This window comes from Rhodnius prolixus, unplaced genomic scaffold (assembly GCF_049639745.1).
Source record: "Rhodnius prolixus isolate KJV_2025 unplaced genomic scaffold, Rpr scaffold_2, whole genome shotgun sequence".
Classification (NCBI taxonomy): Eukaryota; Metazoa; Arthropoda; class Insecta; order Hemiptera; family Reduviidae; genus Rhodnius; species Rhodnius prolixus.
In genome coordinates this window covers 376,582-404,481 of record NW_027411592.1, presented here as the reverse complement: position 1 = coordinate 404,481, position 27,900 = coordinate 376,582, and the positions used below count along the sequence as shown (strand labels likewise).

Sequence of the window (27,900 nt, the reverse complement as noted above, 5' to 3'; positions counted from 1 at the left end):
AAATTCCTGGAAAGATCTAGCCTTAGTCATTATCCACGCCCTAAACACCTTAGAAGGAAGCTAAAAAACAAAAGAGCGAAGAAGTCTAATGCGAAAAGTTATGTCACAATCTTAGCATGTAAATATTTTTCTTTGGAAGAATGTTCGTATTTTCTGTGCCCTGACTCCTGTCATTAGTAAGGAGTAGGAGTAATTTTTCATCCTCTGAAAAGCAACCTAATTAATCTCAAACACATAATCGATTAAGTGATCTTGTAGTCTGTCAGTAAATTGACTTTAATAATCGATTTATGCTAATATATAACTACTGCCAAAATGACGCCATTTGCTTGTTTAGCCGGCAGTGACTTTGTTTTACTTGTGAAATGTTAGTTTTGAATTGGAGGTGTTTTAAGTGATATTGTTTTAGAGTAGCATTGAAGTGTATAATCTTTACTTAAATCTTTTCAATCAAATTTACAAATTATTTATATAATTTAATTGATTTATTGTACTTTTGCTGCTAACGTTTCAGAAGGTATTGAAGTAATGAATCGTACACGAAAATCAAAGGTTTGAATTTATAATTTTTAAGGGTAGTTATTTGTATTAAGGAAATCGGTATTTAAATAAATGGTTAATGGGTTTGATATAGAATAAATTTTTACATTTTGTTTTATTTGTTTATTGTTTTTGATTACTGATTCATTAATCCAGAAGGAAGAATAATGCCTATTTCAGTATTTCTTTTTCCTTTTGCCGAGCTTTCGATCTAAGGACAAGGTCATCTTCAGGGCTTATGTACAAAAGCAGTCAGGACAGAAGACACATTAAACTAATAATAACAATAAAAAAAATTGTAATTTGTCAGTGTATAAGCCCTGACCTTGTCTCTAAGTCGATAGCTCGGCAAAATAATGACTGAAATTGGTAGAATTATTTCTTCCTTTTATATTTATTTACTTAGTAATTTGTTATATGAAGTGATTGTATCTGCACTTACAATATTTTTTTTTTTTTTTTAAATATTCACAGACTAAAGACAAAGGAGGATTGTTCGAATCTGAAGGTGAGAATAGTTCGTACTTATTAAGATAGATAATTTGCTTTTAATGGACGCAATTAAGTGGAACATGACCAATATTTTATTGAAACTTTTTTTTAAAGCCTACAAGATATGGTGAAAATCTGTATACGAAAGGTTATCGATTAATTTGCGTAAAATTAATAATTTAATTAATGTATAAATTAAGCCGAACAACACTTTAATCTTAAATTTATTATTTTTCATTAACAATTTCGTAAAATCTCATTTTATTTATTTGTTGCTCCCTCAATCTGTAACACTTACCAGTCAGTAAAACACATTTTTTTTTATATCTAACGGCGTGTGGTATGTTGAGCAATCGTCATTAACTGTACTACTTAAAAGTAAACAGACTAGTTCAAGAAGATACTTTTTTGTATTTCTTTGTATTCATAATGATTTTTTTGTTTACCGCAGTGTTTTAAAATTATGTAAGATCGATTTTAAAATAACATTTAAGAACATAATTTCTATAGTGAATGATTTTTTGAAACAACTTATTTAAATGATGAAATTATCAATTATGGCATTTTAGGGCGCACCTCACGCCAGAAGAAGAGTATTCTAAACTATTATTTTTTAAGAGGCTCCTGATGGTAGTTAGTGTAGTAATAAGGACTAAAATTGATTAATCATTAGAACTTTGTTTATAGTCAGTAAAATAGTGTTTTAAGTGGAAGAGGCAGATTAATGCAAAGTGCCCACGCATGTTCACAATTGAGATAGTCTTTTTAAGTAGTGAATTTTGTTGCAGAAACCAGAGAAAGAAACACTGCTGAAGCAGATAATTATACTTCTTACTTTAAATCAGTAAGTATCTTGTTTGTTTTTCTTTTCTTTTTTATTTGAGGCGCGTCAGCATCTGATGTCATTGGCTGCCGGATCTTTTTTCAGTGTACTGCTCATACAGTGCCTTCTCGTTACAATCAACACTGTTCATAACCGGACAGTGTGCTCTAAGAAGCTCCTAGTTAGAGAAAATCTTTGGGCCAGCAGCAGGATTCAAACCCGGCATTTTATTCATATTATTGTTACTGATGTTTAGTGTGTGTCCTCAATTTTCAATCTCCTATCTCAAGTAAGCCAGTAATGCTAGTTGAGATTTTACTCAATGTGATTTCCGAAAGCCTTTTTATCTAAGCCACTTCCAATAACAGATCTATTACTTTTAATTGAAATATTTCCCAGCAGGTTTCTAGGGAAATAGACTTTTGTTACCAATTTCCTAATTTTTTTACACTTTCTTCAGATACCGTAGAGAAATTTCTGTTAAAATTGTTTGATGATTTCTGTTTCAAATCTTTTTTGTTTATACAGGGTGATCCATTTAAAACGCACCAATCGCTAATAACGTTTTAGGAAAGCGGAATTCCGAAAAAACCCACGAAGTAAACTGTGTTTTTTTTGTCTAGTTTTCAAATTTTCTATCCCCGATGCTGTATCTTCATTTTTGGCGTTGTTACGGGCAAAAACCTGATTGGGTTTTTATAAGGACCACTGATTTTGACAATGATTATGAAAAAACTAAGTAAAAAATTGTGAAAAATGTCGTTGACCCCGTTTCGATATCCCTAATATTTGTCGAGATATTTATTATTAAATTTACAATTTTATCAGTTCGTGATCGGTTTTCAATATTAATTTTCCACTAGAAATACACTTTTTTTTTTAAAAAAAAAAGTATGATGTATAAAATGTAGTCATATGCGGTATTCGAACTGGGTAGCTCCAACTTACAAAGCCTCGCTCTTGACCACTAGACCAACGCCCGCCCCTCGCTGCAAGATATTCTTACCGTAATCATAGTTCAAGAAGTCCTTACGAAGCAGTTCGTACATACGAAGAAGTAGTACATACGAGGTACTTAAACTGATGTGATGGTTGCTTTTATTTGGTATAGGAAGGAACGGATTTTTATGTATTTAAAAATGCCAAATATTTAATTAAAATATGCATTTATTTTCGTCAATTATGTGGAAAATATGTGATTTTCTTAAAATATTTTCTGGAATATTTAAGTAAAATGGACATTTTTTTTTATGAAAATGGAATTGTTTTTTGAGGGGGGCAAGTTATAATTATTTATACAAGAAAAGAACATTTTTACAATTTATAAAAAGATGTGTTGAATTTTCAATTTTGAAAACTTCACTCTTCGAAATTGTTTGCAACCACATGAAATTTCAAATGTTGGAACGTAAAGTGACGACGATCTGGGCGTAAGATGGACTTGTAACGACTAAAAGATCGTTCAACATCTACAGATGTTATAGCTGCCTTGCTGAAAGAAGTTATCTCGTTGGTTGTAAAGGGTACACGATGTTCTGAGGTGACTTCTGTTCCACTGATAATATCAGAAATCTGGCAGATGGCCTCCCACCCTTTGTTCTTGCTCAGTACTTCTACCAGTTTTGATCTGATTAGATCTCCCTTACTCCCAGGTATTCCTTCCACCTTTTCGATGACTTTTTTAACGTTGGACACGTTTTCTGTCAGTGGAACATTTTGGGACTCAAGTTGGGTAATGGCTTGTGCAAGAAATACGCAATTGTCAGAAATGAATGCAAGGTCGTTCCTTAAATGAGGTTTCTCGAATAAAGACTTGGCTGTATTTATTGCTACTGCTTCGTCTTCGAGATGTGAAAGGACATTCTTGATTTTATTGTATTTTTCATAGTAATACTGAGCTGCTTCCAGCCAAGTACCCCATCTTGTCAATATTGGTTCTGGTGGAAGGCACAAGTCTGGATAGAGATCTTTTAGCATTTTAATGCGACTTGGTGCTTTTAAGAACACTTTTTTAACCGAGGAGATTAAGGAATCTACGTCACTGAACAAAGATCGGACAGTTTCTGCTACTCGATGCAAGGCATGAGCAATACACGTCACATGAATTATCTTAGGATGAAATACCTGAATAGATTGCCCAGCCTTGACCATGTTGGGGGCAGCATCAGAGAGAAACAAAAGAACTTTTTCGTTCAAAACTCCACTGGGCCATAGGATATGCATTGAGGCATCGAAGAATCGTGAAATGGTGGAATGATTGCATTTTCGAGAACCTCACAGTTCAAAAGGAATGGCTTTGAATCCACACCAGCATCACTGTCAAGTTTTCCAATAACTGCATTGGCAATATACCTGCCCTCAACGTCAGTGGTTTCATCAATTGACACCCAAATCGGTCCATCTTTGATATGTTCTCGAATTTTGGTTAGTGTATCTTTATAGATATCTTCCAGGTAGTTTTTCCGCAGAGTGCTATCGTCAGGCATTTTTTTTCCCAATATAGTCTCTAAGAATCCTTTGAAATGAGGATTTTTAAGTTTGTGGAAAGGGATATTTGCTCTAACCAAAGCCGGACTCAGATCTGTACTCAGAGTAGACTTACTTGATGATGGAGATGTAAGGAAGGCTTGATAGGAAGTCCTCTCTTTCTTTCTGTTTTTATTCTCTATGTGCGATGCGGTGGCAATATGTTGGGTGACTTGGGAACGTTGAGAGCAAGAAATGCGCTTGTCAGAAGCTGTGCAGTACAAAATGTCTCCATCACTTCGAAAAAGTTCTGCTGGAAACTCGCGAAGATATTTAGCAACCAGTTGTTTGTTTGAGGCCGATGTTCGTGGCATTTCACCCAAAAAAGAATACTCTAAGTGACCGAACAAAATGAATTGGACACTTCAACGAACGAGCTGAAAGAACAGACAACGTCACACAACTTCAAAGAACTAACAAGTGCCCGTCACTGTTTAGCAGCATTCTGTGTAAATTACAATAACCATTGTACCCACTGTGATTCACAGCCCTACAGTCTGTGGTTCACAGTTCCTGTCAACCACCTCCCAATTATGAAAATATGCCCAAAATGAAAAATATGAAAAAATATGTACATATTTTGATTAAATATGTAGAAATATTTATTTATTTTAATCAAATATGTATAAATATGCGATAACGTCCAAATATGTGGAAATATGTGAAATAAAAGTAGACTCAAACGGCTTAAAAAGTGTCAGTATGAATACTTCTAGTTGAAAAACGTCTGTAAATTGCCTAGAAAAAAATATGTAAATACATACGAATCCGTTCCCTAATTATTATTATTTAATACTGCCCAGTAAAGTCTTGAGGAAATACTTTTTAAGTTAAAACCTATTTATTTATCTATTTCTTGTGACGATTTTGGCTAAAACATAACTTTTTCCTCGCTTTTTTTTTATTAATTTTAAATTAATTTGTTATGTTCTCTGTAGCACAGTTACGATGAAAGATCAAATTTGATACAAACGTTTTTTAAAAGTTCATGTCTTTTTTATTTTGTTAATCTAGGGCTCTGGTTCTACTACAGAAGAATATTGCATTGAAGAATGTGAAACAAGTTCTGATTACGTGTCATTTCAAACTATAGCTGAACAAGATACAGATGTAGAATTTAAAGAAAAAGTAAGCAAACTAACCGAAGAAATGATGGAAAGAGAAGGTGCCGTTGCTACGGAAATGGAAATTTGTGAAACAGAATTAGGCGCACGAAATATTATTGGCAATGTATCCAGTGAAGCGAGAGAAACCACAGAAGAAGTGGCAATCATTGCAGCGAACCTGGAACAAAAGTTTGAATCGGAAGTGGAAATAATCGAAGCTGATTCTCAAAACGCTATTGAAGATGATGTTGAGATAAACGAAGTTCAGCAGAAAGTAGCCGTGGAAATAGAAATTGAAGAGGAAACTGACGAAAAGGTATTCTTAATTTGCGTTCTTTACTCAATCATTTTCTCTTTAATGGTCGTTATCTTCATATCGCGAACCACAGCGTGTAGCTGCTTGTTAGGGATTATAGGGCTGAGCAATAGTGCGACTCTCTTAGTGTAATGTGCCTGTAGTAAGGCAAGGAAAATTGCACTTCATCAGATATGAGAAATTTCTGTATCTGGGTAAGTTCTAGGGAGAGTCAACCTCCTTCAACTGCTGATGCTATTAAGCTCCAGATTCAGATAACAAGAGGGGAACCCGTCAGCCCGATAACGTGGAAAATTTACTTAATTTAATAATTATTGATAGTTTTACTAAATTTAATAACCTGTACTATTATGTTGTGTTTGCACTAAAAATTAGAAAATGTATTGTAAATATTGAAAAGAGCAGTCTGTTATTTTTGGTTCAAAATTTTAGCACTTTTACTTGTCTTTTGTTTGTTTTGTCATTAGATCAGTCATCTTTTTACATAATAAGCAAAATCAAACGTATACTTTTAGTTTTCAATTTAATTTTATGTTGTTTAATTGCTTTGCATTTAATTTAATTTCTGTATCAAAAATGCTCAATTTGTTTAGGGTATTACTTTGAAACTATACTATATGACCTGTCGCAATAGCTTCATTCACTGTGAGTAAAAAAAAGTAAACATTAAGTTTATTCCAGTTGTTGATTGTTTAATATATGAGTTTTTAGGATGGTATCTATAGTTTATTTTATTAGTTGTAGTTTAAGTGAAGTCCGTACATTGTTGCAATATTGATAACGGAATTGTTCTCCTAAGTGACAATTCAATCCTTCTTAATAGCATAAAAGCTACATGCTAAATGGAGCTACTGGTTAAGATACGATTCCCTCAGCTAGAGTTATAGGAATAAACTAATCTTTTTGATAATTAAATATCTTATTAAGATAAGTTGTTTTAGGAGAGCGTCAAATTGGAAGATGAGACAGAAATGGTCTCCGAAGATGAACTTCCTTCTGAAGGTGATAAACGTGTCCTGGATACTGAAGCTGTGTCCGACGAGGAACTTCCGACGATCAGTGCTGGAGACATTCCTGACACAGAGCAAGTGTCCGACGACGAGTTGCCACCTGTTGCCAAAAGGAAAAGGAAACATAGCAGTAGACATTCGTCTGACAGCGGTGCTGTTACTATTCCAATATTCTTGTTACATTTTAATGAGTTTGTATCGATCTATTTGGCTAATAATGGGTTCTCTGTTAAGTAGTATTTAAAAGCAAAGGTGTCGAAGGAAGCTGCCTGCATTTAGGTTTTTTCATTCTAGGAGCTTCATTTAGCTGACTGTCCATTAAATAGACTGTTATTTCTGTAAAGAGAGAATGCTGTCCTCATGTCAAAGCACCTAAGAAGAAGAAAATCTATTGCTGAAATTCCCACGACTCTCATTGAAATTTATTTGATGACATTTTCTTGAAACTTACTGTAGTTTGTACGAGTTTGGAAGAGAGTAATTTTATTTAATGCTTCCTAAGGTTGTCGAACACTGCATGTTGATCATTCATTCAACATATTAAATTACATCTCATTAAAGTCTTCATGTGGCGAAAATATCCAAACCACTAACTCCATTAAGAAGCCGTAATTGAGCTTGGAGTACCTATTGTACCAAATCGAGTCCCGTCACAACAAACTCTCTTTTCACCAAATTTCTCCCTAAACTTAAAAACTTCTCTTTGAAATGAGGAATAAAATAATTGTTTTCTCTTTCCCATCTGCATTGGCCTTGGTCGTTGCTCCCAAATCGTATAGTGAGATGTAGAGCCTACGCTAAGTACTTTTGCTAAATTGTTTCCATATCCGCATTTCTTGATAAGCTGTCAGGGCTATGCAATTGATCAAAAAGCAGCCTGAACCTTTTTCCTGTAGTCGAGTTAAAATCAATCTTTACTCGAATGGTGTCTTAGAGAGTTTTGATGTTTCAATCTCTGCCGTACTTTCGACTGTGGTCCCTTATCCTCCCATTCCTCAACCAGTGATACCTAGAACTTCTTTCAAAAATGCGTAGTTAGTGACAAGTTTTGGGACATTTACCCACTCAGTGCTAGAGTGCACCTGTTTAATTGGATTAATTTTTTCATTTCAGGAGTGTTATGAAAATTTCGAACGCCACCTGCATTATGGCCACTGATTGAAAGAGCTACCTCAGTTTCAGACTCTCAATTCCGTAATATTTAGTTTACGTTCGAGTCCCAATCCATACGTTTAAATCAATTTATAAGTTAAATGTGATTAAAATTTGGTGTCGAGTAAGTAGCAAGCCATCGAGCAATCGACAAATGTGTAGAGAGGTCTTCTAATCAATTAATATCCAACATGGCTCAAGCCTCTAAATCTTTCTTACAGTGTATTCCTGATCTACGTTATAAGAAGCTCCTACGACAAAACGTAAAACAATAATTGTGCCGACACGTGTCTTGCTTCCCGCAAGATCTGCACCAAAAAGCTAGCCACTAGAAAAGCAAAGTACAATTTGTTGGGTAGCCTTAATTGAAAATTGCAATGTTGTTTAATTTTCAGACCAAAAGAGTGACTCTTCGGGGAAGAAATCTAAACAAGAAAAGGAAAAGAGTAGAAGAAGTCCCTCAAGAGGAGGAGAAGGTGATTCTGGATCTTTAGAAAGGAGATCTCCCGATTCAAAAGGAGTAAAACCTCCGGTATGATTGGTTCTTGCAATTAATTAACATCTCTCTCATCTCTAGTGTTATTTACAATACGATTTGGAAGTAGATTTGTACTTATTAATAATAATAATAGTAATACTCCTTCAGCTCACTATCCGTCATGAACAATGATCTGTAACGAGAGAACATGGTTCGGAAACCGGCAGTGGACTGAAAAGGGCTCCGGACACTAATGATTTTTAGATATAATGGATTGTTTAAGAACGTTGTCATGAGAAGCGATAGGAAGTTGTAGTTGTTAAATTGGCATTGGCGTATTTTGTAATAAGCTGAATGCTTGAATGCCGGGCTAACAATGCCCGGAAAGACTCTTCTTTGGAATTACTATTTTCAGAACTTTCCAGGCGTGATGTCGCACTATCATTGAGTAATAACCCGCATTGTTGTTCCCAAAACTTGGTAGAGCATATAAATATGTGAATAAAGTCTGTCTGCAAGAGTTGTACTGTTGATTAATCAATTTCACCAAAAGATCTGCAATCTAAATTAAACTACTCGTACTATGCTTATGGATTAACATGCCTTGAAAATTTCTTAGTTTTAGGTAATAATTATACGGAGTGTACAAATAAAGCTATGAATGTATTACACTACATAAATGTATAGATTTATGACAGAAATGACAGCTTTAAATGCTTTTTTCAATTATCTAGATTACCTGTTTACATAAACTGACGGCATGAAATGCAACCAGCATTCTATCTTACAAGACCAGATATTCTTGTGTCGTTTTCATTTCTCCTCTTATTGCGATACCCCTGTTATCCTTTAGTGTCTCTCTTCCCTCATATTGTTACCAATTTTCTTTGGTATTTACGAGCAAAATTGCTATTTTGGCAAAATACGAGGGAACTAGCACCCAAGACTGTGAATTAAACCGATTGGAATTCATTACAAAACTTAGCCATTTTCTTCCATCTGGACTTAAAAAAGTGACACTTGGAGATTAAAACTGTCCAGTAGTAGTAGAACAGTTGTAAAAACGGCGATTGTCTAAATCTTCCGTTAATTTTAATTTGTCTTTTAAAAAAGAAAAAATTCCAATTTACTTTAATTATAGGGCAAATCTTCCTTTAAAACTGTATTTCTTTGCAACAACTCAGATCTAATAAATAATGCTCATTCGATTCGGAATTTCATGAAGTATGAAGATGTGCCTTTTGGGAGTCTCGATACTGTACATTATATGGAAACAGATTTAGCCCCATTCATAAGGCCCATCTAAAAAAAATTATTTACTAATAACTCTGCAAATCATAGCCCGATTTTGAAAAAATTGGGCATATGAAAGAGTCAGGCCTACCAACGTAACGTTAAAGCGCGATCCCGCTCATACACGTACTAAACAGAAGTATTGCAATCGATTCATATTATCGACGAACGAACTGACTTTCATAAATAAAGTTTCATTTAATTTGAAATTCTATGTGGATATAGTTATAATAATTAATAAGATATAGAAAGTTAAAATATTGAAGTTTTCGAATTAGATCCAAACTCAAAGTTTATATCTCTTAAAGTTTTTGGGTTATACATTTGGTTCAAACTTCAAACCTTAATATCTCTTTTCCTATTGATCGGATTTTAATGAATTCTTTATCAAATTGTAGAGAATAGTATTCTTTATAACTGGTGTAAGTATAAATGTTTTAGTGATATAGAAGTTTAAAATTTTTGGGTAATGTATTTGGTTTAAATTTCAAACGTTCATATATCTTTACCTATTGATTGGATTTTAATGAATTCTTTACCAAATAGTATTCTTTATAACTGGTATAAGTAGCAATGTTTTAGTGATAATAGTTATTGAGATATTTAAAGTTTAATTTCTGAGATTGTAAATTTTTTGAAATTCCGGTCTTTTACATCTCACTTTGTATTGTTCAGATTTTTAAGAAATTCTTAATAATAGGAATTTAATGGTAATACAGTAAAATAACTCAATTTATATCAATGGAGTATTTATAAAATTTTTGGTACTTTCAGATTTGCGTATCTTTTAGTAAACCGTTTTTAATTAAATTTTTAAACTGTATGTTTTGTTAAATATAGATGATAACTTATTGATAATAATACGATATTAACTTTAAATTACATTCAAAGATCTTTTCATTATCTAAGACGTTATTTTTGTATTTTGCAGCCAAAATCGAAACTACTGCCCGAACTGGAAAAATATTGGAAAGCTGTGAAAGACGATCCAACAGATTTCACAGGTTGGACATATCTACTGCAGTACGTGGACCAAGAGGTAGATGCTGCCTTAATGGCTTTCAACCTATTTGATATTTAGATTCGTTCATTTAACATTTACTTTAATTGAGTTGTGACTGCGACACTTAGAAGATCCAAGTTCGGTTTCATTTCCTTTTTGCCTGGAGACATCTTCCGCCAGTCTCTTCTCGCTATTCTTGAAATACTCACGCAACTTACTCATTCCCCAATTAAAGTGCAGTAATTTTCTAGAAACTTATAATATTTACAAAATCATTGCTAAAAACTAAAAATTCATCCATTACCGCCGCTATCCTACTCGTTCCAGTTTTCAAACAGCAATTATACGATAAGATCGAGTTCTCAATAGTTTTCTAGATTAGTGTTATTTGGTAATGGTACTTAGGAGGGAATTTACTCCGAACTGTTTGGTAACATGAGAGTGTTCAATTTCTACATCCTGTATCTCATGTATAAACTGTATTGTGTAGTTTACTTTGTTTCCTTGTCTCAGTAAAAACGTGATCTAATTAGATGTGTGATTGTAATAGTTAATTTTGTGTGAATAGAGTGACCTGGAAGCGGCGAGAGAGGCTTATGATACATTTCTCTCGCACTATCCTTACTGCTACGGCTATTGGCGAAAATATGCAGACTACGAAAAGCGCAAAGGGGAAAAATCGAAATGTGAAGAGGTAAAGTATTAAATTTTGCTCCCATTTTGAATGTTTTATGTAAAAGAAAAAAACATCAAATTAAATTGAAAATTAGCAACAAAATAAACACAAATTATAAATTTTGAGTTAATTGAAAATTGAGTTACAGTCAACCAAAAGAAAAAGGAAGCTGAGAAAATTTTCTAGGCATTCTTTTCAACCTACAACACCCACTTTATACCATTTATACCCCGTAGAACTTTTGCCTGTTAATTTTTCTGGGAAGTAATACAAAAACTGAGGCGGGAATAAGCTCACGTAAAGAAGATCTTTAGTTGCTAGCAAGCATTACAACAGGACATCACTTTGGATTCAGAAGCGTTAAGTACATCTACTTCGAATAATAATCATACTTAGCGCAAACTTTTAAACTTACAATTACAAAGCGTTAATTAAATGTATAAATTAGATTTTTTGCAATTGCAACAAGGTACCAGCAGCACGGATACAACATTTTTTTTTTACTTTATTTCAGAGTATGATACGAAAGAACATCGCAACAGGGCCCCACGGCCATTTGACCATTCGTTTTTTTTTTTTTTTCTTAAGATCAAACTGCACTTGTAGTGGGGCTAGCGCTTTTCTAACTTTTCCCAAAATGTTGCAGTTCATTAGCTCTTTTCTTTCTTAATCGAACCTCTACTGATTTGCTGGGCTTCTTTTTTATTTTAACTTATTTTGGTGAACATCATGTCTTTATTGAGTTCATTAGTGGCATTTTTTCAAATTAATTTGTAAAGGAATCATACATGATTACGTTACAACGCGGCAGATTAGCAAGATGGAAGTTCTTGGTTCTCTTAAATTACATGTCCAATTCTTAGGAATATAAATAAGCTTGCATGTAATAATATATGTTACTTTGCTCTGTATAAATAATATTTCTTTTAAAACCTTTAGAATTATTGAATTGATTGCAGGTATTTGAAAGAGGGTTGACAGCGATCCCGTTGAGTGTAGATTTATGGCTACATTACTTGAACTTCTGTAAAGTGAATTTAAAGGATGATGAAGAGCAACTGCGCACTCAGTTTAAGAGAGCCATCGAGCAGTGTGGCCTAGAGTTCAGGTTGGTCACATTACCTTAAATAAATTTACTTTTAAAAAATTATATTACATATTCACAAAAGCGAGTAACCTTAATATTCCGACATTAATTATTGCCTTCATGGTTAATGGTTGGGAATGAAAAGAAAATTTATAAAATAAAATAAGAAAATCAATTAGAATGTCCCACATAAATAGGCATAAAGTAAACTCAGTAGCTGTTTATAAACACAGGTTCCCTTGGTATAAAACTATCAGGGGTAAGGGTATTTTTATAAAGATATTAATTACTAAATAGAAGAAATATAAATTAAATTTTTCCCATAAAATTACTGAACTTAATTTTCTGGTCTAATATAAAAATTATACTGCAATAATACAAAACTAAATAAGAGTTTAAATGAAATTAAATTCATCAACAAGTTGCCCATAAATGAGAGCCATCCTGCAATATTTCAGGACTAAATCTTTCCGTTTAAAAATTTCACTAATTGAGCCAGTGTCAAAAAGTACTTAATAAAGTAAAAACTATGAATTCTTGTAAAATGAGGCACGTCGCCATAAAATGAAAAGCAAATAACCGGTCAACCTGTTTATATTTCTTGTCACCTCCACGCCTGTACCCCATAACACACATGATAGCTCCATTTACTGCATTAACCAGTTAAGCGCGTTTGATGTGTATACACGTCAAACCAAATCTCTGTTACGGTGCGTTCGACGTCTTTACTCGTTGTGGAAAATATAAAATTGCCATCAACTACAAAAAACTCGAAATCTTAATAAAATACAATAAGATATATTTAAGATAATATTATCTGGTGGGATGTTTCCTTTATCTTACCAATAGAACTGCCAAGTATTTTATGCGGATTTTATAATGGCCTGGTAGTCGAAGTGCCCCAAAACTACTGAAGGTGAATTTGATGAATACGGCGGATATGATGAGATGTTCTTTTGGCATTTTTGGAGGCCAGCTTTCTCTGCAGCCGTTCCACCTTCCCTTTAATACAGTACCATACCTTATTGTTCCTTAGATATTCTAAGCTGATAAAAGCTTCTATTTGCTCTTCGTTTACGCTATATTGATACTTGATCTTTAGGCCAATAATTAAACCAATTTAGTTGTGTGATCAATTTATTGTGTGGCATTACTTTGCAGGTCTGATAGATTATGGGATTCTTACATAAAATGGGAAGCAGAAGGTAAGCACTTACAAAATGTGAGCCAGATTTACGATCAACTCTTAAGGGTACCAACCCAAGGATACAAAACACACTTTGAAAAGTAGGTACTCTTAGAGATAATGATAGATTTAATGTGAATGACCATGTTTTTGCCATTATTGACAATATTTGGATGTTTAGTTTCGAAGAGTTTGTCCGCAACAATCCTCCAAATAAAATATTATCAGTGGATGAATTTCTTACCATAAGAGCAGAAGTTTTACAGAAATTGAAGCAAAAAAAAGTTCCAATCGAGCCGTCGGCCGCACCACCGGGCGACGAATCTGGAGACGATGACGAAACTAACCAAGTGGTGAGTTATTCATGTTGATATTCATGTTTAGTTAGATTCTAGAGATCTCAATAAATTAACTTTTTCCCTTGATTTTCAAAGCACGCTGACGAGGAAACTACTCAAGTCAGGGAGAAAATAATTACTTCTCGTAAGAAAATATTTAAGGATACCATTACGGCAGTTATAGCACGATGGAACTTCGAGGAAGGGGTAGGTGCTTGAATTGCTTGTAATTAACACAGGTTTTTACCTGAAATACTGAGCTAGAATGGGGGTCAATGGCCATTGGGTAGTAAAATGTCAACTCGCTCAATGCTTGCAAAATTGAGGTAAGCGTAGCTTTAAGCCAATCAGTTAATAAATTCAGTGTTTTTTAATTAGATCAAGCGTCCATACTTCCACGTGAAACCTTTAGAGCGAGTTCAGCTGAACACTTGGCGAGAGTACATTGACTTTGAAATCGCCGGTGGAGAAGAGCAAAGGATTGTTATACTTTTTGAAAGATGTCTGATTGCTTGCGCATTGTATGAAGAATTTTGGGTCAAGGTAAGCTCGACAACCCTTTACATTTTTTGCATTCTCCATGTAATGCTTATAATGTATGTATATTATATTACATGTTCTCTTCTCTTTTCTTACGTCGCTTCTCACAGGTAGGTTTGCTGACAAAATCTTTCCTAATTATGCCGAAATTTTCTCTTCAGTTTACCAATAAGTTTTGTTTTTGAAATATATAATTTGAATTACGTTTATAATATTTGGACAGCAAATCGAAAGCTATTTGTGCAATGTAAAGGAGATTTTTATCGATCACTGCTTGTATTTATTTTCGGGCCCTTTTCTGATGTATTTCATCTAAGCTGAGCGGTTGGTAGTATCTAATTAAGTAGGAAAATTGAGTTGTCGCAAGTTACCCATCTTACCATGTGCGTTTGACGCAAGTCAAATTCTCTTCACAGACCAGATTACTCTAAACTTTGTCATGGATGAAAATCCGTCCAAACAGTTTTTACAATTAAAAAAAAAACATGTTATATTTTATATGATAGATAAGTTCTCTTTTTTCTTTCAGTACATTAAATACTTGGAAAGTCTTCCAAGAGATATGGAGGACAAAATAAGAAATGTGTATGAACGAGCGTGCCTGATTCACCACACCAAGAAACCTTACCTGGCTCTTAACTGGGCCACTTTCGAGGAATCTCATGGTAAGTTTCCGTAAGTAAGCTGGAATTTAAATATTCGTCTACTACATACAGAATTGCTGCATGGGATTCACTGATGTTTCTCTTACTCAGATAATATGATGCTTTGCGTGCTTTTCAAGTTTTCATTTTGAGGCTTTACCGGAAATTTACGACTTAAGTTCGCGACTGGAAATTCGAGGTCTCATAAGTTAAGAAAATAAAAAAGTAAGAGACTTTTGAAGTGTAGCTTGATTCTGACTTGCTCTTTCTTATAAAAAAGTAATGGAATCCCAATTTAAAAATAAACCAATAGCAAAACACAAAACAAAGTGGTTTTTAGTCACTAGAATCTGTGAAGTAAGGTTCGGAGATTTTTTTTTGTGTGAAAATCAAATAGCTTGTCTTCTTTACTTGAGACATTTACCTTACAGTACAGTTTGCTAGAAAAATTATTTAGACGCAAGTGTGAGCAATATGAGAGTAGAAGTCCGCGCCACCTGACTTAGCGAACCCAACTTGGTTATCTTCTTATATCTGATATCCCCACCATCACATTTATGGGCTGCTCGTGTGCTGCAGTGGCTTTTGTCTTGTTCACTACATATGTTTGTCTTCTACAGTAGCGTTTCTCAATCATTTTGCCCCGTGCGACCTCTTTGAAATCGTACTTAGATTCAATTGCGCATTTTATCATACGGGTTCAGAGTATAACGTGAAGTGATTGGGTTTTCAGTAAGGCTACATTTGCGTGGGTACAAAGAAATGATCACTTATCCACTAAGCGGTAGAGATTTCTGTTTCGTCACACTACTTTTAATACTTTTTGAACATTTAAATCATTTTTTATTTTGACGCTTTTACGATCCATTTGGAGTTCAGATTACAACCGAAATCACAACTTAACAACACTTATTATAACGCTGTGCTGCCATACTATTACTATATTATTAAACGCGTTCTGCAAAACTGAACTAATCATATTCAAAATCACATAAGATGATGGATCACATATTCATCAGTATTATTTAAAAAAATGTAAATAACATTTTGAACGACACACAATCCCAGTATGTAACCTTATTCTCTCAGGCAGCAACTGTTTTGCGAGACGGTAACTTAAAGTGAAGTCTAAACTGATTAATCTATCTCTGACTTAACGATGAAAGTCTGAGATCTGCCAGGTATACAATAAACAATCTGGGACGGATTAAGGGAAGGACATTTGCAAAATGGTCACTTGCAGTAGGATTATTTATTACCTTACATCAGCGCGCGCCTTTACTTAATTGAGTAGGGTTCGTCCGGGAATTCGAAGATTCTTGTTAACGTTTTTAAAAGAAAATTTGACAGTAGAGTTGATTGATTGCAGTAAGGGAGTCTGTTTTTTTAGGCACCTATTTTATGTCACATATTTTCTCATTTACTTGAACACTCAAAAAGCATAAACCAGCCCAGCTGCTGTTTATTTCACCGATTAAAAGTTCAACTACTTTGGAGCTACTATTCATTAGTTACGACTACTTTACTGGCCTATTTCTTTTCCTGTCTAGGGAACGTTGAAGGAGCTCGAAAAATCTTATGTCATATAGACAAAGAAGTGCCAGGGGTGTTGATTATTCAGCTTCGCAAAATAAATTTAGAAAGACGCGCAGGAAATTTAACTGAAGCATCTCGACTATACGAGCACTATATCTCCTTGGCAAAAACCAAGATTGCCTTCGTCACGTTGAGTGTCAAGTATGCCCGATTCTGCATGAAGGTAGGCTAGCTGATTGTTTTTTTATTTTATTTTTATTGTTAACGATATATCGTTTTGTTCTGGCTATTTTATTTTTATTGTTAACGATATATCGTTTTGTTCTGGCTATTTTATTTTTATTTTTAACGATATATCGTTTTGTTCTGGCTATTTTATTTTTATTGTTAACGATTTATCGTTTTGTTCTGGCTATTTTATTTTTATTGTTAACGATATATCGTTTTGTTCTGGCTATTTTATTTTTCTGTTACATTTTGAAAAAAAAAAAAAAAAAACATTCTTACCGATATTGGACAAGCACGGAATTAATTGAAAAATTTGTTTGAAGCAGCGAGGTCAATTTTTATTTTTATTGTGAATCTTATTCTTAATTGACTGATGAAGGCTTTTGCGTGCTGAAAGTGGTGACTAAATATTGCGAACAGAAGACCTTTGTCCTCCTCCGAACTTCTAATGCCAAATGATTTGGCTTGGATAAGGTTAGATCCCATGGAAGTTGGTCAGGAAGCCTTAAGTAAGGAGGATTGAGTTTTCTTCTCCGATGTACCGAAGTCTGAGCTATTCTGAGCCTTTCTCACAGACAAAATACTTTTCCTAGAAATAGATATGACAGTCTCTAAATGTTATTTATTCATGTTTGTTGTTAATAGATATTGCACGACAACGAGAAAGCCATTTCTGTCGTCAAGAAAGCGCTTGAAGAAGATAAGGTACATAATTTAAAAAGTAAATAGAAGTTAGAAAATGCTTTTTTCTTTTTGTATTTTTTACATGTTAGTATTAAAATAAAACAAAGCGAATTCTGTGTTGCAGCCATACTTTATTGTCTTAAATAATACTTTTAGATATTGGTCTTTCTCTTAACTAGTTCCAGGGGTTCCACCCACCAGTCGTTTTTACAGTATTATCTTCTCGTTACGATAAAGTCTCTGGTCGCAGCTTGCGAGTGAGTCGCCGACAAATTGATAGCTTATTTTATTTTTCTTCCTGGCCCTAACTGCACGGCAGGTGCTCTGTGAAGAAAAAAAATCATTATAAAAACTTTAGTAGCTATTGTAACTAACATTTTTAATTAGAAGAGAATTTGCAAGATGCAGGGTTCCTAACCACCAGTCTTTTGACGTATTTTCTTCTCTGGTCTGCAAGTGCCAGACTTCATATAGCAAGCTAGTAATGGCAGTGTATTATGACTGGATTTTGAAGAAGTTTCCTGTCCCTCTGTTTAAGTCTCCTCAGGACTGAATCTACCTAGAGCGGAATACTGTACGAAGATACCTATCGTTTATCTGTCGTGTTTTATAAGAAGGCATAAGGTCAGATTAAGACGGCATTCCACTTGGCCTAGTACGAATAAAGACGAAGCAAGGGTTAATGGGATGAACCTCAATAGCTAGAAGGGCCGCAGATGGAATAGCCGCTATGTTCTCGCCTTTAGGCCAAGAGAGCCCCTTGATCTACCTTATCTGCCTATGATAAGGTAGTAAGAATCCCCGAATCTATTTGCTCTAACACTAATCACTGGTACCCTCAAGCCTAGGAGGAACTTCTCGCCAATATGTCTCTTGTTTCAGGGAAATATTCGTTTGAACTTACAATTACTAGATCTGTTGATGAACAAAACAGAATTCGTTGAAGACGAGTGTGTCGCAATATTTAATCAGATTATTGAGAAAGATTCCGTTGATATTGAACATAAGATTAAATTTGCGCAAAGAAAAATTGAATTTATCGAAGATTACGGCAAGAACATCAAATCGTGAGTACTGTTAACTATAAAGAGCATTTACGTAATTTAAAAAAATAAAATAAACTCCTCTAGTATTAAATAATATTTTAATTTTAGGATTAAGAAAGCGAAACAAGATTATTTTGCGATATTAAAACAGCTGAAAGAAAGAAAGAAGCACCTGCACAAGACTCAGGAAGACAAGTAAATTTCACTTCCGTTAATTTATAATTCTTTATATTCTTGCTCTGTACATTTGTTTAAATGTTTGCAGAAAAAGCGATGACGGCAAGACAAAAGTTAAGGTTGACGGTAACCATGTGGCCGGAAACAGTCAGCCGGCGTCGGCCAACAGCGGCAATTCAACCTACAGCAACTCCAACTACTCAAGCAACTACTCGAGCAACCAGGGCTACTCGAGCGGAAGTGGCAGCCAATATGGGCAGACCACAGCAGGCCAGTACAGCACGTCGGAGGCCGGCTACTCGGGCTACCAGAACTGGTCCTACTCCCAGCCTGGTTACGGCAACTACAACCAAGGCTGGGGTGGCTACAACTACTATTCCTAATTTTTGTGAATTGCTTAAGAGGGACATGTACCTGAAGAAACAGTGGAAACCAAGGGTAGAAACAAGAATTACACTAGTGTAGACTTGCTGTTATCTCGTTTATCTCATGTTTTATATCAATAAATTTTACTTTATTGTCTTACTTTCTTATTTAATGCCATAATTATTGCTTAGGCAAGGGCCAAACAGGGGTTTCTTATTTGTTAAGTAGATCTTGGCATCTTTCTACCTTTCGACCTCGCTAACACCCACGTCCTCAGCTATTTCCTGATGTAACCGGATAAACTGTTATTTTCCTCTGCACAATACCATTTGTAGGTAGAACGATCCTGCACAATACCATTTGTTTTAGCTTGACACTTCGGAGAGAACCCGCTGTTAAACCCTAAACATGAAGACATAATAGTGCCCACCAGTGTTCAATGGAGAAGGGCGTGGGTTAAAGAAAGAAGAGAAAATTTTACAGGAGACTGGAGCGCCACGTCGGTTTCCTCTATTTGTGGTGCACGATGAACCTCTATTACTAACAGGAAGGAAAATAAAATAAATAAGAGAAAGCGGAAACCAAATTAGAAAATAGCAGTATTAATTAATAACAAAAAATAAATAAAAAAATAAAAGCTGAGATAACACCTATGCAATGAGACTGTACATTAATATTGGCTCCTGTACCATTTAAATCCTCAAATAGCGATTACAAACACCAATTATGGTTTACATTATGTAACTAGCCCAGGCATTACAAAATATGGCCTTAGTACTAATTTGTTTTTCCAATAATATTCAACATTCCAAATAAAATTAAGCTTTCACAATTAAAACATAATTTATAATTATATTTGAGTTCTGTTCGAGCTGAAAACAAGTCTCTCCTTGATTAAACCTTTGTGGGAATTTCAAAATTGTTTGCCTAAAGAACCTTGTGGAATAGAGCAATAAAGTAAATATGTCCACGAATGTTTTCACCTCACAATCTCAGACTAGACTACTCGAACGTCTTTTGTTCCCTTATATTTCTTAATTTCTTCTCAGCTTCAAAAAAAGAAGAAACGCTTATTTAAAACTTTGTTAAATATAAATAAAAACATTCACAGTAAACATCTGAATTGAATTGAATGTCTTTCACCGAATAAAATAAAAATTTGCTTTCCTTCAAATAGCTTTTGATAGAACAGCCTCAGAACCATGAATAAATTTCATTCTTTTCTAGCCATTTTTCAAGCTCACAACTACTACTATAATCTTAGTAATCCTTCACAGAATGATCTAGTAACTAATTGTTAAAGAAAACTTATACTATTTAAGTTGTAACCTGCTTCCAGCGATTTTTCATTTTTGAAAAAAAAAATCCATTTGCGACGTGCACACGCAGATCATTTTCTAAAAACCTGTTTAATTTAGAGGTAAGAACTGATTTTTTTTTTCTTGAAAGTCGATATCGGTAATTTAACATGATTTAGTAAAACAGAAAGTAAAAATATGTTGTAAAAGGAGTATTTCTTAAGTTGATTAAATACATAAAAATTCCTGTAAAAATCTAAAACAACCTTAATGAAAAAGAAAACATACATATTTCCGGTTAAAAAGAAGTCTGAGTTAAGCATACAGTTCTGGGTTAAACTTAGCGGCTGGAAGGTTTTGTTGACTTTGCTTTTAGTTAGACTACTCTCAAATTATTATTACTATTATTAGTAGCAAAGCCAAAAATCCAACACGAAGAGATCGATTTATATATGTGCTTACTATATTAAAATTTTAACGTCAAAACCATATAATATACTGAAACCGTATTATAATAAAAATGAAACCGAACAACTCACCGAAACCCTACATTACTAACCGTACATACAGGAGAAGCCTTATCCCTGCTTCTCTGTCGATCTGAAAAGGCTATCACACCAGAGAAGTGTGAACTGCTATGATGAACACAAATGTAGCACGTTGAATTGTCTCACTAAGGCACAGGTGTAAGGTCAGACACAACTATATAACTATTAAGGTAAGGAAACGTGTACATAGCTAATAGTCGGTTTTCCGTACAAGAAGTGTGCTGATTGTGGTACATAAACGTGCGCGCATTTTTATATGTAAATTAGTGTGTACGTTTACACAACCTAAGGCTCGCGGTGTGATAACAGTTTGCAAGATTTCTTGTAAGTTACAAGAAAAACGATGAATGGGCGAAAAATCTATCTTGCCAGAATTCTAAAATTTTCTCTTTGAGCGATTTTACGTAATGATATTGTAGTGTTACGAATTGCACTAATATAATCCTAATTCTAGGATTCATTTAAGTCTACGGAGCTAAAAGGTACGGTAGCCATGTTTAAATTGATCTTAAATCTTGCTTACCAGCAGGAGTACTTACACAGAAATGGCAAAGCTAGCAGTCCTATCAAGTTTATGACTGGGCACAACATAAACTTGATTTTAATAGACAATTCTTACTAAAACGAAATCAATTATTTTAAAAACCACCAAATGGGCATCAGAAAAAAGAAGGCAATTTAACTATTTCGCTATCTTAAATTAATGGTTCTTCAACTGCATCCTTTTTTTTTTTTTATCACCCCATTGATTAGACATCAACGGTATTTTGTTGGTATTAATCATTCATATCATTGGAAAAATTTAATAATATGCCGTGCACCTACCCTTACTAACTGGGGCTCTAAACATACCTTGAACATGATCTACGGAACAACATGAAGAAATCAATTATTAAAACCATCGGAACTTTACGATAAATTTTTTTTTTATTAGATGACGCTGTGTGGTTTTAGAATAGAAAATTGTTAAAGATAGCCTCGTGAGATCCAGTATTCACAATAAACTCAAGGATGTCTACACAATGAATATACATAGGCCATTTCCAAGTCCACATGTAAGTGTAGATTATTCTCAGTTCTACACTACTTCAGATTCAATTCCTGAATTTTTTGCTTCTTGCTGTTACCAACACATTGCTAAACTTAGCAGTGAATGTATAATCTGAGCTCCAAAGAGGGAAGAGTTGACTTACACATACGTATTGATTGAAAACTTTTGCACTTGATTTTTCTCATCATAATTTACTATACCAGTTTGGTGAGTAATAAATAACAGAAACACTTCTTTTTTTTCGTAAATGTGAGCTTGTCGGGGTAGTGGGGAGAGAACACAAAATAATTACGAAATTAATACACTCTTTTATTTACAAAAAGGAAAATGAAAACATAAATGAAACTCAAAAGTAAAGGAAAACAATCTTCTCACGCTAGTACACAGTGATAAGGCTTCAGCCGGAAGTCCCGTCTCGTTGTCCGTCCTGACAGCAGAATTACCCTGACTCTCAGCGTCCTTCCTATGTGACCAGTCCGAGCTCTAGGCCAACACTGCCCCTCCCAGCACGGTCATATTCGCCCCACTCTCTAGCTCTCTTCGGCGCTGCCCCACTTGATTTTTCTCATCATAATTTACTATACCACAACTCAAATCCAAGGTGGTGAAGTACTTGCTCTTCCCTAATGCCTCCAACGTCTCCACAATAAGCGGTAGAGGATATGCGTCTGTTCGGGTAATGTGGTTAAGAGCACACTACCATCCTGGGTTTTTTTTTGTACTAGCACGACCGGGGCGGACCACGGGCTCTGGGAGGGCTCGATTACTCCGGTTCGCAACATTTCTTGCACCATCTCTGTGACCACCTCCCTCTGGCTATAGGGGACCCTATAGGGACGTTTCACAATAGGCCCCTCTTCGTATGTTTGAATCCGATGGTAGATGGGTAAGCTACATCCAATTTCGTCTGGTTCATCGAAGAGTTGCTCATACATCCCAAGTACGGCCAGCAGCTCCTCTTGGTCTGGCAAAGGTAGGTGTGTTAGCTTCTGCCGCATTAGCTGTGTCCTAACCACCGCGCCACCCCGATCCCTAACTGAGTATCCTCCCCCTGCGCGTCCTGCCGTTTTTATGGTTACCTGATTCACCAGTGCCAGTGTGTCGGCTATCCCGAGGGTTTGCCCTTTCCCAATCACAATAGGTTCCGCCGACAAATTGATGGCTCTTATCCAGACTTGGCGCCCTACAGGTTTATTTAAACTCCTAGCCAGTCGTATCCCCTGTTGGGGTTGGGGCACCGACTCAAAAATCACTTCTCCAGCCAACTTTTCCTTCAACCTCCCTTCAATCATCTTTTCCGAATAGGAGGGGATCTCCACGCGCCGGGCTGCTTTCACCATGATCGAGGGGTACCTCGCACCTGCAGGGCCAACGTCGCTCTGGTCTCGTGTAATACAACTTGCCCCCTCCTTTCTGGGGGGTTCCCGATCCGTGCTTACGCTTTTCGCCCGTGCGTCCAGCACCACTCCCAGCTTGGACATCAGGTCCAGCCCCACTAAACCGTCCCCCATGGTACTGATCTCTGCAATGAGAAAGCGATGGCTTACCAAAATTTCCCCCCACTTGCACTGCACCTCTTGTTCTCCTTCTATTGGGAGGGCCTTCCCCGTTACCCCTGTAGCCATTAATCGAGGTTCCAGCAGGCTTACATTCCTAATTGGTTGTTTCAATATCGAAACCTCGGACCCGCTATCTACCAGCAGCGTCCGTAGTTGGCCTGCTAGGCTCAACTCAATGGTCACTCCTCCTGGCCCCCCAAGGTTACTGATGGAACTAACAATTGGGCCCCTTGAATGACTCTGGACCTGTTGGTGGGCCACCCATGGGTCCTCTCCCTTTTGGGTCTTGTTCTATATTTGGTTGCTGGCACACGCACACTTTAACCTGCGTTGCTCGCCTAGCACAGTTTCTCGCCAAGTGGCCTGATTGTCCACACACATAGCAGTTCCCTTGGAACTTTGGTTTAGCGTCATTGGGGCGTCTTTGCAGATTCCGGGCTTGGGAGGGTTGTGGTCTTCTCCGTAGGCATTCTCTAGCACAATGCCCTTTTTGTTGGCAGCGGAAACACGTAAGGCCTCCTGTTGTGGTGGCCGGGTACCTCCTCTCTCCCTCTCGTCGTCCTTCTTGGACGGCTCTCACCTCGCTCTGATATGTCACTTGGCTTTGGGCGCTTTCAATCCTGGTTGCCGCTTCTACGGCTTCTTTAAATGAATTTGGGGGATGATACCTTAATGGCAACCCGATCTCCCCTCTTATTCCTTTCATAAAAGCCGCTAGGGTAACCTGCAAGGCCTGTTTACGTGCCCATTCCATTTCCAACATTGACATGGCTTCATTTGGGATGGTCTCCTCCCCCAGTTTTCGGCACCTATCCGCAAATTCTTTGACTTTTTCCCCCGCCCACTGCCCTACCGAATTCAGCTGCAACAGTTTCTCGGCTGAGGACTGAATGGGGTCGAACCGATCTTTAAGTATCCTTCGGTAATCTTCTAGGGTAGCTGTAGGTTCTAGCAATGTTGGGAATCCCGCTACACATGTCGCTGACGCCCCAGTTAATTTTAGTAGACAGATTAGGGTCTTATCCTGCTCAGTCCATCCCCCACAACTAGCTACCATCTCTATGTTTTTAAGAAAATTGTCTACTGATTCTTCATCCTCTCTCCCTCCCCAAGGGCGAATTAGAGCTTGCATAGACATATCCCGTTTAACTTTGCCTTCTCCTGGCTTTGTCTTGTCTGCTAACCCTGCCGCGGTGGATTCCATTAGGGTATTATACTCTACTTTCAACTTCTTTAACTCGGTTTCTAACTGTTCTACTCTTTTCTCCATGTTACTAAACTGATGTTTACGTTGAAGGGGGAAGAATATCAATACCTTGATTGACACTCGTAGCGATATAGCAAAACAAGGTGTGAATTTTAATTTTTTTTTTTCTTTGAACACTCCAGTTAGATAGGGCTTGCGATTCCGATTCCAATGATACCTCACACGCTATATAATATATTACAATAAATCGGTTAGTATCTATTTTATTTTACCTGTTAATTATTAATTAATATAAATAATTAAATATGCTATAAATCGTAGATTCGACTTTTTTGCACAAATTTTTATTAAATAACGCCGAAAAGCTTACCCTTAAGCTGCAAACGCTCGGGCCTTTTCTCTACGCTAGTCTGAGCGGGCGTACTGGCCGCTACTTCCCCACTACCAGTTACCAACTCTGTTTCGCCAACTGATTTCTCTTATTCCTATTTCTCCCAATGTTAAGAGGTTTCTCTCAATTCTCCTATGTAATTACTTACACTTACCTATTTTAATATTTTGTTCTTACATGTAAACAGTAATAGTTAGTTTTTAAGACAGTACACGGTACGGTTACTTTATTTGTTAGAACCCATGCACCAAGAACACATAAAATTATTATTTATCCCTTCTCTCTTTTGTTTTCAAAACTATTTTAAGGATTTACAACTATAATTAACTTTATTACTACTATATAAATTATTTTATTTTTAATTCTTTCACCTATTTACTTTCACATCTATATTTACACCTAATTCAACATGTATTCTAAACACATACTATTTTACAATAATAAAAAACCAATATTATTTTGGTGGGTAGTTTTAACACCTGACACCACTGTGAGCTTGTCGGGGTAGTGGGGAGAGAACACAAAATAATTACGAAATTAATACACTCTTTTATTTACAAAAAGGAAAATGAAAACATAAATGAAACTCAAAAGTAAAGGAAAACAATCTTCTCACGCTAGTACACAGTGATAAGGCTTCAGTCGGAAGTCCCGTCTCGTTGTCCGTCCTGACAGCAGAATTACCCTGACTCTCAGCGTCCTATGTGACCAGTCCGAGCTCTAGGCCAACACTGCCCCTCCCAGCTCGGTCATATTCGCCCCACTCTCTAGCTCTCTTCGGCGCTGCCCCACTTGATTTTTCTCATTATAATTTACTATACCAGTTTGGTGAGTAATAAATAACAGAAACACTTCTTTTTTTTCGTAAAGTATACTTTTTGGCATTATATTACAACCCTCTAATAAGTGACAGACTGAGCTTAGTCGGTTGAGTAGTTAAGAGAAGTTAGCTCACCATTGAAAACAATATTAGTTCAAGATGTTCAACATCATCAGGACTAATGTACTTGATACAGACAAGTTTATCCATTTTTCGAGGGAAAACGTAATGTCTTTATGAAAAAAAGGAATTTCATTTCGTTTGAATTTTGTTGGATTAATGAGCAGTGTATTGTTATACACAGTAGTGTATTTTGTGTAGTGTTATTGTAATGTATATTTCCCTAATGGTTTTGAATTCTAAATATAGAAATAATAATACTGATAATCTCTATTAATTTTTTAAATACGCAGTTTTTAAATACGCTGAGCATTTTTGGCATTCTATATTAAAACAAGACCTTATTCTTAAACTAGTTAGATTTTACAGTAGAATTGAATCTAGTCTAGGTTTTTATTTGAATTTAGAAAATAAGAGAGTATCGGTTAGGCGAGATAGTTAATCCAGATTAATATGTTCTCATGAGAGTCAAATTTGGTCTTTTACCTCTTTCTCTCGGCCGGCGCACTAGTTCTTTTCCAATTCTTTTTGAGTCACTTCATTTCTTGTTTTCTTCACAGCAATATCATCCATAAATAATATCTTCTCTTTTTTGCTCCACATCGATCATTGCTTCATTAACATTATTCTTTCTTCTTCTCCGTCTTCTCTTGAATTGTACATTCTTCCTGTTAACCTTTGAATTTCCCATCTTACTACCGTTTCACCTAGCTTATTTATTTTTATTAACTTTTCCCTTACAAGAACCTGCACGCATCATCTGAAGCAATACTGTCCTAATAGTGAGGGCGTATCGATATAATATGGAGATCAACTCTCCCTTTAGTACAAATTCTAAGTTTGAAATAAATAAAAAAAATTTGTTGCAGTAATTCGTGCTGCGTTAAGAGAATTTTTCCTGTAATTGTAACGGTGCTTAAAAATGACGGCGGAAAATATTCTATTTCTAAATTAGAGCCGTAGCAGAGGGAGGTCGAGGAAGGCGTGCAGCCAGAACTAGGAGCGCGTTCTCGGCCCCTTGGCCTGACCTTGCAGTCCCACAAAATCTCAAATTTCAAGCGATACACCGCCTCACATCATGTCGGGAAATGAAGGTTGTTTTGAAGGTCTCACTTCGGTATATAAATAATATATATACACGTAAAATGAATATCAGTTTTACCAAGTGTCCTTATAAAGAGTTAATTGCCACAGTGAGATAGTGCCTTCTTATCAGCGGTATTTGTTGCCAGTTCAAGGAGTATCTACAGTGAGGTGAGTAGCGCTCATTACACTAACAAAACTCTTCTAATTGTGTCCGCTTCTTTCTAACCTTGGCATTTACGGACTGACGTATGTGCGTGCAGTTATAGTCTCAGATCAGCGATTTTCTCTTACCATGCTATAGAAATAAATATAATTATATGTTTACTTGTCTTTTAAATGGAGTTTGCAAAGTTGTGGAAAATTACGCAGCTGAGAATGTTGTAACAGATCGTCTATTGACTTGTACTTTATGAGCAAATACCCCAAAATTGGGGTTCTTCGTTTCTACATATATTTCTTACTCAAAAGGTTCTTCAATTAGCGTACTGTTGCTTTCTTGTCACATTAATGTATAACATGGCACGACAGATAATGGCTGTAATTGAAATCGAAAATTTAACGTATATTTTAACA

The 27,900-nt window shown here is 35.7% G+C and overlaps 3 protein-coding genes across 8 annotated transcripts in view; 2 read left to right on the top strand and 1 right to left on the bottom strand.

Annotated features, from left to right (window-relative positions):
* The first annotated feature begins 308 nt into the window (after window positions 1-308).
* Window positions 309-19,406, top strand: Prp39 (pre-mRNA processing factor 39). The gene is made up of 19 exons (XM_074117127.1): window positions 309-552; window positions 1,015-1,048; window positions 1,821-1,876; window positions 5,396-5,803; window positions 6,745-6,964; window positions 8,361-8,497; window positions 10,668-10,775; window positions 11,308-11,433; window positions 12,375-12,523; window positions 13,664-13,789; window positions 13,870-14,041; window positions 14,123-14,233; window positions 14,405-14,569; window positions 15,096-15,231; window positions 16,761-16,969; window positions 17,620-17,679; window positions 18,541-18,725; window positions 18,813-18,899; window positions 18,970-19,406. The coding sequence occupies exons 1-19, from the start codon at window positions 529-531 to the stop codon at window positions 19,262-19,264; spliced, it is 2,808 nt and encodes a 935-aa protein (XP_073973228.1). The 5' UTR covers window positions 309-528; the 3' UTR covers window positions 19,265-19,406.
* LOC141448650 (uncharacterized) overlaps window positions 17,701-27,900 on the bottom strand; it is a 12,910-nt gene continuing 2,710 nt past the window's right edge. Inside the window, exons 1-2 of one of the 3 annotated variants that reach the window (XR_012455193.1) lie at window positions 25,918-26,019; window positions 17,701-17,982 (exon numbers count right to left, since the gene is read on the bottom strand). Coding sequence is in view for 1 of the 3 variants with exons in the window: in XM_074117146.1 (XP_073973247.1) it covers window positions 23,918-24,973 (1,056 nt within the window). In the remaining 2 variants the exon portion in view is untranslated. Of the gene's footprint in view, window positions 17,983-22,519; window positions 25,274-25,917; window positions 26,020-27,900 lie in introns of those variants that run through there. The other 2 variants (XM_074117146.1, XR_012455192.1) reach the window with 2 other exon arrangements.
* t (C45 family peptidase tan) overlaps window positions 21,118-27,900 on the top strand; it is a 19,520-nt gene continuing 12,737 nt past the window's right edge. The window contains exon 1 of one of the 4 annotated variants that reach the window (XM_074117142.1): window positions 21,118-21,263. The gene's annotated coding sequence lies outside the window, so the exon portion shown is untranslated. Of the gene's footprint in view, window positions 21,264-22,329; window positions 22,352-25,994; window positions 26,130-26,418; window positions 27,496-27,900 lie in introns of those variants that run through there. The other 3 variants (XM_074117144.1, XM_074117143.1, XM_074117141.1) reach the window with 3 other exon arrangements.

Excerpts from the sequence above, each read along its gene's own strand:
- Prp39 (XM_074117127.1), top strand. The coding sequence starts at position 529 with ATGAATCGTACACGAAAATCAAAG. Across the intron at positions 5,804-6,744 it reads AAGAGGAAACTGACGAAAAG|GAGAGCGTCAAATTGGAAGA; the intron begins GTATTCTTAATT and ends AAGTTGTTTTAG. Across the intron at positions 11,434-12,374 it reads AAAAATCGAAATGTGAAGAG|GTATTTGAAAGAGGGTTGAC; the intron begins GTAAAGTATTAA and ends AATTGATTGCAG.